Here is an 11,282-nt window from a genome sequence, read left to right on the forward strand (position 1 = left end):
AGGCAGACAGGACCTGGAATGACCCAGCCAGGCACCGGCCATGAGAGAGTTCTTTCTTCTCAGTCCCTGTGAGTGAAATTCTCAGCCCATTGCTCAAACTGGGGAAGGCAGATTGCACACAGCCATGCGGCCCTTGGCAAGCTATTTAAAGGAAGCCTTGGCGTCCCCTTCTGAGGGACATATACAAACAGCTCCTCATGTGTTGACATCCTAAGTGGACTGGACAAGGCATGTGCAGTATTGCTCCCTGCCTTAATAAACACAAATGTCAATTTGTTACTGTTGACATTCACAAGTGACAGATAACTTAGTGCTGATCATGTGCTAAGCCTGTTTCAGTGTTCTGCTTGATCTAAACCACCTTGGCAGAGAGGAGTGAGGAAAAGAACCATCTCTAGGAAGAAAAAGAAGTTTCCGAATTTTCAAGGATGCCCCAGTACAGGCCCAGGCCCCACTGGTAGGCAGGCAACTGGCTTTTTTGTAACTATAGTCTATGTAGCTTTACAGATCTATCTGTACAGTTTTGAGGCCAAACGTGAGCCCTCAGAGGAGAAAGAAGTTGCTGGAAAAGGAAGCTTGGGAAGTACTGGAGGAAAAGATGCCTTTGCTTAGCCCTGCGCAGTGGCGCACGCCTTTAATCCCAGCACTCAAGGAGGCAGAGGCAGGCAGATCTCTGTGAGTTCGAAGCCAGCCTGATCTACAAAGCGAGTCCAGGACAGCTAAGGCTACACAGAGAAACCCTGTCCCAGCGGGGAAGCGGGGGGGGGGGGCATTGGGGGGGGATGCCTTTGCTTACAACTGGAGCATCCTAACAATGGAAGTGAAGAGGCTGAGGTGTCTACACCCTCAAGATGCTGCACAGAGGCCACGGCCTGCTCTGGGAGGCCGATCTTCAGCCCTATTCCATCTGGGGGTCTAGGGTTTGCCTGGGGGACAATGGCTCAGATTATAAATTCTTGCTTTTAACTCTTTCTTCCAATGCCCGGTGTTTCCCCCTCCAGCCCATTGTTTTGATTACTATTTATTTTTAGCCTTCTAACCTCTAAAACAGAGTGAGCTGGCTAGAAAACGGGGCTCATTGGACCTGGGGCCCCATACAAAGCCTTCTTACCTCATTTATTATCTGTGCTCAGGGAAGAGAAAGAAAAGCCTGGGGCCTGGGAGCTGCATATAAAGTGGGGATCACAAGGCTGGAAACATCAACCTAACTAACTCCAGAGTCAGGAATTGCTTAGCTGAGCCCGGAAGCCGCATAACTCATAATGCCCTCTGTTAAAATCAACCAGGAACAGCAGGTCTCTGATCCTATGGAAAGATGTTTCTCTTCGGCCTTGAAAACTGCTCTACATAGTTATAAAAATGACCTGACCTATGTCCAGAAAGAGCTATTTGTGTCTCAAATGATCATAGTTCTAATTTATTTCTCCCTATTCTGTTCTCAAACAAATTAGTAGAAGGCCGGCATTCGTCCCAGCACTCGGGAGGCAGAGGCCGGTGGATCTCTGTGAGTTCCAGGCCAGCCTGGTCTACAAAGAGAGTTCCAGGACAGCCAGGGCTACACAGAGAAACCCTATCTTGAAACAAACAAACTAACTAACAAATAAATAAACAAAAAACACAATGGTATGGATTCAAGTTTCTAATCTTTGACCTGAAGAGAAGCTCGGCACTCGCACACACACACACACACACACACACACACACACACACACACACACACATACACACACACCAAACCTTTCTGAATGTACCTTTTCCTCTGTTCTCACAGCATCTTCAGTTGCTTTACCCTTCGCTAGACTTGTGCCAAGTGACTTCCACCTAAGAGGGAAGGCGAGAAAAGAAAGGGCCTCCCCTCTGTGCCATCACCCTCACCAGCGAACGTGCTCTCTACTCATCACAGCCCAAACTAAATGTCTCATTCTCCATTCTGAAGAGAAGTTTTCTTCATTTGCTCTCATTAAAGCAACACACACTTATACACCTTCTCACTTGGGGACCAATTAATTACATCCACATCAGGCCCCATGTAACCCCGTCTTATGGTTGATTGTTTTATTTGTTAAGTATTTAATATTTATGATATAAAAAACCACACCAAACAAAAGCTAGTTGTGCGTGGTGGTGCACGCCTTCAATTCCAGCACTCAAGAGGCAGAGACAGGCAGAGCTCCATGTGTTCAAGGCCAGCGTTGTCTACATACCAAGTTCCAAGCCAGCCAAGGCCACATAGTGAGACCTTGTCTCAAAGACAATAACAACACACACACCACCACCACTACCACCACCACCACCACCACCACCACCACCACCAAACAAGAAACAAGCGCTACATCTTCACACTGTGTGTGTTTGGGGGGGGAGGTGTCCCACTGTTCCTATGCTTAGTTCTGATCTGCACAGTCAAGGTTTTGTAGCCTTTCACTTGATGCTTTCTTGCAAATCAGACACTCAAGTAGACCCCGGCATGTTTCGGCACCAAGAAGGGAGAATTCCTAGCAGCAGCAGCCATTGGACAGACCTTAAATCACCAAGGCAAGTTCCGGTGTGAGTGACAAATGGAGAGAGGATGACCCAGGCCAATGACCACAGGCTGAAAAAATGACAGAAACCTATTGCCACAGGGGTGTACTGTGCTGGTCACTACGCCAATGCCTTGTGTGATAATTTCGGTCACAGCTGGAGGCCCAATAGAGCTGTCTGTCACCTCTCCACAGTTTCCTGCCAAGGAAGCCCATTGAGCCTAAGGAGTGGCCAGTGAAGGACTTGCCTGAGCAAGCATGAGGGCCAAGTTTGGATCCCTCCCCTCCCTCCAGCAGCGATATAGTAGAACTGACATGGTGAGGTGTGTGGTGTGGGGGGGGGGAGCAGATCCCAGCGCTAGAGAAGCAGAGACAGACTCCTGGGGGCCCACTGGCCAGCCAATCCAGACAATCAGCACGATCCATGGAGGGGGACACCCGATAGAAACCTCTGGCTTCCATGAACACGGATATATGCATGCATGCATGCGTATGCACATACATGTACGTACAAAGAATGAGTCTTGCCATTCTCCACAGATGAGTGGAGAGCGGGGACTGACTCTGACGTGAGCTCTGGTGCCCCATATTTGACCACTTCCCCGTGGTGGGGAGCCCTGGTGGCACTCAGAGAAAGAATAAGCAGGCTACCAAGATGAGACCTGATAGCCTATGACCATATAGTGGGGGAGGAGGTCCCCCTCGGTCACAGACATAGGGGAGGGGAATAGGGTGAAAGCGGAAGGGAGGGAGGAACAGGAGGATACAAAGGATGGGATAACAATTGAGAGGTAATCTGAATAAATTAATTAAATAATAATAAAAAAAAAGAATGGGTCTTGCATTGATGTGCTAGTATAGTAACCAAGAAATGGTTAGGCCCAAGGGGATGTTTCAATTACACAAACTTCAAATCTCATTTCCAAAATCAAAAGCATGGCTCCCCAGGTGGCTTCCTCCGTGGGTTTTCCCTCCACTTCTTCCTTTATTGTTCACCAAGGCATAGGCTGCCAGTCAAAACAGGATTCAAATCCTCAGGCCACCCCAGGCTGGCTTAGAGGCCAGTGTCGAGGCGGAGCTTCAGATATGGCCACTCTTTGAACACACAGGACTGGGGAAATGGGCCCAAGGCATCCACACATCTTGTGTTTAATCCTGGTTTTCTCATTACCGACTTGATGTCCTGGGATGACATGTAGGTAAAAGAGGAAGGAAAAAGAGAAAGGCCTTCCTCCTACCCATACTCTGTCTGTTGGGAGCCATAGGCTACTTCTTCCCAGCGGAACCTTCTCTAAACTCCTATCCCAGCATCCTTTGCCACTTCCCCCACAGTGCCCCTCCCCTTGCCTCACCTGGACCTCACTGGAACAATCTCTGCTTTGCCCCTTCATAATCCGTTCTTATGGCTTTCAAGGCACGTTTGAACCAATTGGTTTGAACCAATGAGATCTCTGCTACATGAAAGAGTCAGCACAGGGAGTGAGGCGGGGAGGGGCTCTCGGGGGTTGGCGTGGCTCAGCCAGCATTGCCACCTTTCAAAGCACACTGGGAATTTTGGCCCTGGCAAAAGAGTGCTGACGCTCTCACTACAGCCAGCTCCGTGCCTCCCTCCCCTGTTGTGACTTCTACAGAAAGCAAGACAGCTGTCCCTCCCTCTTCCTGGGAATCTTGCAGCAGAAATGGGCCCAGATTCTCAAAAATCCACAGGTGAGTCCAGTTATCTGATCAATAAATGCAGCAGCCAAAACGCCACCTACACAGTCACACACACACACACACACACACACACACACACACACAGAGAGAGAGACACACACACACACACACACACACACACACTTCATAAATAACATTTTCTGACAGAGAGCGCCTGAGGGATTACAAAAGTGAAGAGGAGTGGGCTTTCTCTTCCCTGTACCAGATTCCCTGTGACACTGCAAGAGCCAGTGGGAACAGATGCTATGCCAGAGAGGCCTGTGTCGGGTGCCAAGGGTACACTCCCCTGGCTTCAGGGTGTCACCAGGACTCTGTGGAATGACTTTTTAGCTTAGTACAACCTCAGGAGTGCCTCTGAGTTTCTTCCCTGAAAGAGTAACCCAAACGGTAACCACCCCACAACACGAAGAGTATTATTTCCCTAGATGTGGAGACAGCTAGCTTGCAGCTAAAGGGCTCCTCTTGGGTGCAAGGAGTGGATTTATTTCAAAACGCACGCCTGCGTGAAGGTAGGGGCATTTTTCTCTCAGTGGGAACGTGGGAACTGCCTGCCTAAACCTTGACACCAGCATACCAGCCTAACTAAAAGTGTGTGTGTGTGTGTGTGTGTGTGTGTGTGTGTGTGTGTGTGTGTGTGTTTCTACCAAGACCTCCTCTTATGTGTGGAGTGCCCCATTTCTAGCCATCACTTTGGGTAAATCAGGCCAACTGCCATGCCTAGGCATGACCAAATGAGCTTCCTCTCAATTCGCTGTTCTACATTTTTGCATCTGATGAGCCACCAGTTCGAGCTTGCAGAAATGCGGGGAGCACACCCGCTTGCCAGAACGGAAACTGAGATAAACCCGACAAGAATGAAGCCCGTGACTGTGCGTGGGCCCCCAAACCACAATTCGTCGCTATGGCTCCCAGCCAAAAGACTGGGCTTTGCAGAGAAAAAGGTAGACACAGAAAAATGGAGAAAGAGAAAGTAACCAGTTCAAACGCTACCCAGATATTCTGAGCTACTCTGAGTCTCAGACGTTTCGCCAGGATTGGAGTGATCTTAATGGTCTTCAAGCCACACTGAAAATGCCACAATAGATATTTGAATTAAAAACCACTAGGTTTGCCAAAAGACCAATTGTTAAAATTTGGCAGCATTCCAAAGAACTTAGCAGGCGGCATACTGCCCGGGGCTCAGAGAATCGCTAATTCTAGAGAAAGTTAATTATCACCTTATTGATAAAAGGGTAATTTTTAAAGCTTGTAGTATGGCTTTGTGTCTCATTAATTAAAATTTAGAGTAATTTACTAGACACCCTGGCGGCTTCTTCTGTAACATTATATTTGTAGCAAACCATCTGATTTTTCTTCCTCCTAGGGACCATTTGAATCCCCCATCTTTCCTCACCTGTCTTTGAAAGCAGCAGCAACAACAACAACAACAAAATGTCTTAGAAGGAGGGGAGATGTGTAAATTTCAGAGTCTTTTGGGAGATTCCAGGATTGAGACATAAAATATCCAAGGAAGCTTCTTAAAAGGCTGTCTCAGAAAAACTGAATTTGCCCATCAAAAGAAAGAAGCCTGTGTGCTCACAGCTGAGGGGAGCCTGCTCTCATGAGCACCACTCCCGAAACAGGAAAGCGATTTACAGTCCCTGAGACTAGGTGGGGAAAGGGTCTGTCTTCATCTTCATCCCTAATCCATTCTCAAACAAAATCTAAAGGGATGAAACGGGAGAAAGTTACAATTCTAAATCTCCAAGGAGCACACAGCCCAAGGACCTAGAGGTCCTGGGATGCTGATGCTTTTGGGGGTCCCTAAGGGAGAAGAAAATGTCCCAAGGACCTCTGACTTCTGTCTGACCTTCACCTGCGTCCTCTGTGTGTGTCACGAGGGTGTGTGCATATGCATGTGGTATGCCCTCGGGTCTTGCAAAGCTGTAGACAGACCTAAGAAAGACAGGCTCTGAATTTTGTGCTCCACACCCCGGCTTTCCAACAGAAAACTTACTCTTCAGTGAGCATTCCTTGTTGTATTTATTGCCTTAAACTCGTTGCAGCAGAGCACTTGAGATCCAACATTAGGATTAAAAAGAAATCAATCAAAGCCCCCACATAATCAAAGGGCTAAGGCAATCTGGTCGTGATTTTTTTTCCACCATTTAGTTAAAAATAAAATAAAATAAAATAAAAAAGAAAAATTGTCTTTGTCCTTTAGGGTATTGTTAGAATTTTTATTACACACAAGCAGTATTGAATATATTAAAGCCCTTGCCTTTTTGAATTATCAAGATCAAAGTATAGGAGTCAGGGTGACAGCACCTGGGATTGCCTTGTTTGCCAGAAGCTGACCTCTTGTGACCTCCAACCTTCACCCCCTCAACCAAAACCAGAAAGTGAAACTACAGCTGGTTTTGCTTGCCGAAAACATCAGCACCGGCAAAGACTGCAGGAAGAAACCACTCTCGCCTGCTCGCTTTCCTGTCGTCCTCCTGCTCACATACATCTTGTAAGAATAAAATAAAAGTAATCTTGGTGACAACTAAAAGTTATGGTTTTATGGGATCTGTATGTCCTTTTAAGGCACTACAAATTGAATAGGCGAGTGCCTGGAGAACCTACACACACTACATACACACACTACATACACACACACAAACACACACACACATACACACAATCTTAAGAGCAATAGAATAGAATTCTGGTTTTAAACTAGTTGACAACTATATCTTAAAAGTAGATTGTGAAGCCACAAAGCAACTTCTATGCATGGGGCAGCTATGTTCACATTTTAATTGCATTTTGATGATCGCTCAATGCGGGCTTTCTAAATAATTGTAACCCAGTAGCTGTTGTTCAAATAGTCCGCAGATTGAGCCATTTCTACTGAAGAACGCGCGCGCGCGCGCACACACACACACTGTTCCATAAAACACTCTGTCTAAATAGTGTACCTTGTCCTTTACAGTTATTTCTGTACTTTATGGTTTCACTCAAGGCATTCCGTTTTGTTTTGTTTTGTTTTTAATGAGAAGAAAGAAAGTACTGAGGAAGGGAAAGGCAACTGTGTCTCTAGCTCTTCAAAAGAAAAATTGTTCCTTAATTGAGAAAGGGATTAAAAACACAGAGAATACAACAAACCTGTCTGTTTTGCGGGCATCTGGGTTATTTTTCAAGGTCTCAGCTCCAAAGCCAATTTCTCAGAGAGTTGCTGGTAGTCTTAGCCCTTGCCAGAAATGTCATGACCCCAAAGAAGACAAGCCAGCAAGCCACCTCTGGTTTGTTGCCGATGACAACGGCATTAACTTAGAAACAAACACGACTGTGAAAAGTAAAAACTGCTTCCGCCACAGCCCACCTAACACCTGTACCCATTAGTCCTGCCCTTCAGCAGAGCAACCTGCAGGTGACACTTGGGGCAGCAGGCAGGACAAGTGGACTCAGTGGGTTCAGGTCACATAGTAATGTGCCTGGGAAGGAGGTGACTTTGTCTTTGAACTTGGGAAAAAACTCCTCCAAATATTCCACACTAACCTGGGGTTATTTTCTCCCTAATAAAACTAACAACAGAAACTAGCAAGCAATTAATACTGTCCTCACATATGACTGGTAAATTAGCAGCCAACACAAAGACATGAAATTGTCCATCTGAAACATTCAAAAATAAGTAAATAAAATTCAACTTTAAGACAAATTCTTTGGCGTGAGTTTATAAAGCACCGATTTTAATAATAAATTTTAGGTAAATATTTGTAATCTAAAACATACTAATTTTTTAAATTAACAAAACAAAACAAAGCAAAGCAAAATTATTATTAGGGGGAAAAGCCAACCAGTTCTCCGAGTTCATGTTTGAAAAAAAAAACTTTGCACATATTCACATGCAGACATAAAGAGCAGTGTGTACATATAAAAATATACAAACGATGTATTTCTATACTACACCTTCCTTTGAGATATAGTTAAGAAATCAAACATTGCGTTTTGCATGTTAGGATCTGAAGTTTACTTGCTAGACTCAGTAGTTTTAGCACCAGACACTCATGCATTGCCGCGGAGGCAAATAAACCCTCCCAAATAAACTAAAGCTGGTAACCTGTTGTGCTGACAGCCCCAGGAGAAGGAAGGACCCGTATTCATGGCACACCCTCCAGCATGCGTCTCCCTTACCTACAGCTTCGTCACAAAGCCCTGGTCAGGGTGTTGATCAGGCGGGGAGTGTAGACTTGGAAGACAGGTGACTTCCTGCCCACGCACTCCGAGGATTGCACAAGCTATCTTCCACCGGCGTGCTGCTGCTCACAGCTAGTCTCCAGCAGCCCTGCTCGCCGCTGCAAACAGCTCATTAGACTAATGCATTCGGCACAAGCAGAGCACTCGATTTACCATAGCTACAGCAGTGAATTTCCATTACGATGACAGCTTCAACCACATCATGTCCGGAAAACCAGCCAACCGCTGGCTTCTAAAGAACACACACGTTTTACATGCAGAAAGGGAGGACTCGTGTGTGTGTGTGTGTGTGTGTGTGTGTGTGTGTGTGTGTGTGTGTGTGTGTGTATGTGTGTTTCTTTCCTCTTTACAGCCCAACCAAGAGAAATGCACAGTGCAGCTTTTTGTCAACACGAGATGCCAGGTAATGGCACTTCTGCTTTTTTGGATAGTTACTTCCTAGTAATAAACTAAATCATGTCACAATGGTCAGAATGGGTGTTTCCTACATTTCAGTTTTCATTACCCCTCCTTCGTTGCCATAGAAACCAGACTGTAACATCATCTCTTTGTCCCAGTCCTGCATCAGTGAGGGCTACACCAGGCTTATAAGACTGTAGTGATCTGACAAGGCCAATGTTTAGCTTTGGGCAAGGGGAAAAAAAAAAGAACAATGCCATCCCAGCAGCCTGGTTGCTCCGGAAAGCCTGTGTGTTATCAGAAGAGTGTAGCATTACAGGAGACACAGCATGGTTATACCTGGTCAGAGCCAAAGCTGCCTCTCCCGCATTTAATACCACATGGACCCACATCTATGTGAACACATATGTGTTCCTCTATGCCAAAACATGCTTGGGACCCACCTGGGGAAGGAGGTCTCATATTGGAAAGGGCTTCTGCCTCTCTTCCATACCCAACGCCTTCCACTACACCAGTGCGTACCACAGTAGGGGCCCTTTCCTTCTCCCTTCTCTTTATAAAGTGAGGCAAGGTTTTCTGGTGCTGACTTCACTCACTCTGGGGACCTGGGCTGTGTCTCAAGCATGTCCTAACAAGAGGAAATGCGTGTTCTGTAAATACAGGCTGCCCAGCGGGCTTACTTGTAGGGACAGACAGCATACTCACACAGCCAGGACTGACCATGACCTAAGATAATTTGGAAGGTCTGGGTCACAGCTTAGCCAGTGACTGAGGGCATGGAAAATAAGAAAAAGGAACTACAGTTTGAAGTTTGCCTAAATGTACGTGCAGCCTGAAATAAACTTGTCTCATCAAATAAAATAGACACGGAAATGTGATGTTTTTGGAGTCAGAGCGTTATACTTCCTGGGAGAGAAAGAATCCATTCCTGGGTGTCATGTGTCCCTTCTGCCAGTGTCAGCCACCTAATACAGTCCTTCCCGCTCTGGTCCAGGTTGGTTCCCATGCTGGGTCTGGCCCAGCTTGGATGGCAGTCCCCATCCCTACCAGGTGCCATAAAGAGTCACACATTTGCACTGACAGGATAGTATGCGCCCCTTTGACATCTAAGGGAGTCAAAGGCTGAGTTAGTGAAACATGATTGGTCCAGAAAAGCTCTCAATACACTTGCATTTCATGAAAGATACGGACAGTCTGGCCCAAGTGGAAACTATTGTGGCCACGGGAGACAAACTTTGGACTGAAATCATGATGTAGAGGTGGAAGAGTAGATGTGGTCACACACACACAAAAAGTGTAGATGGTGTCCAGTTAATGTGAATAGATGTGAACAGCCACACAGCCTCTGCTCGTGGGAGGAGGCCTGAGAGAACTCAGGTGCTTGTCTGAAAAAAGCACCAGGGCTCCCCCAGTGACTGGTGACAGCTGTTTTGGACTTACACTTTGTCCTTTATTTTCAAAATTTATATTACAAAAACCGACACAGAAACATAAAAATGCAGACAAGGAAGAGGAGAAAGAATTCACTCCCTTGGTTCATTTAGTTGTTGCATTTTAATGTTTTATTTTACGTGGGGAAAAAAATGCAGGCTTGATAGTTTTGTCTGGGCAAATTTTTGTTTGTAATTTCATATAGTTAATTTCATTTAAAGAGGAGAGGGGCCTAAGGAAGAGGACTGGAAGGAGAGAAGAAAGTAGGAGGCAGCTAGGTGTGATATCAGCATTTAAGAGCTTGTGACTGGAGCAAATAGGCCAGCCTGGGCTACGTGGTGAGTGTCAGGGCAACCTCAGCTATAGAGTAAGACCCTGGGGGTGGGGGTTGGGGTGGGGAGATCCAGCTACAGTCACGACTATGGCTGTGGTCACACAGTCTCACAACATGTTGAACTGAAGGGCACCTTGGATGAGGTGAGAAACTTGGTGTTCAAAATAACATGGCTCTTTGGAGGAATAAAACCGATGTTTCTCTTCATTTTGTGTTTTTCAAGATAGAGCTTCTCTGGGTAGTCTTGGCCATCCTAGACTCACTTTATAGACCGGGCCGGCCTCGAACTCACACAGATCCACCTCTGCCTCCCCAAGTGCTGGAATTAAAGGTGTGTGTTGCTGCCAACACCACCACTACCTGTCTAAAAATCAATGTTTTTTTTTTAAGATTTATTGATTTATTATTATGTATACAGTGTTCTACCTGCATGTACAACTGCAGGCCAGAAGAGGGCATCAGATCACATTACAGATGGTTGGGAGCCACCATGTGGTGCTGGGATCTGAACTCAGGACCTTTGGGAGAATGGGTGATGCTCTTAACCACTGAGTCATCTCTCCAGCCCAAATCAATGTTTCTTAAGGAATCAAAACCCGATAAGAGAAAAAGCTTCGCCAGACTGTCTGCCCATCACCTCCCCCCACTCCCCTGAAAGA

The 11,282-nt window shown here is 46.2% G+C and overlaps 1 protein-coding gene across 1 annotated transcript in view; it reads right to left on the reverse strand.

Annotated features, from left to right (window-relative positions):
• Positions 1 to 8,587, reverse strand: part of SCML4 (Scm polycomb group protein like 4) — a 101,597-nt gene extending 93,010 nt beyond the window's left edge. The window contains 3 exon segments of the mRNA XM_084775819.1: positions 8,397 to 8,423; positions 8,426 to 8,522; positions 8,525 to 8,587. Of these exon segments, the coding sequence (XP_084631945.1) occupies positions 8,397 to 8,423; positions 8,426 to 8,522; positions 8,525 to 8,572 (172 nt within the window). The 5' untranslated portion in view covers positions 8,573 to 8,587.
• Between the last annotated feature and the right edge of the window lie 2,695 nt (positions 8,588 to 11,282).

The sequence above is a fragment of the Acomys minous genome (genome assembly GCF_964271855.1).
Source record: "Acomys minous genome assembly, chromosome: 3".
In the NCBI taxonomy this organism is placed as follows: Eukaryota; Metazoa; Chordata; class Mammalia; order Rodentia; family Muridae; genus Acomys; species Acomys minous.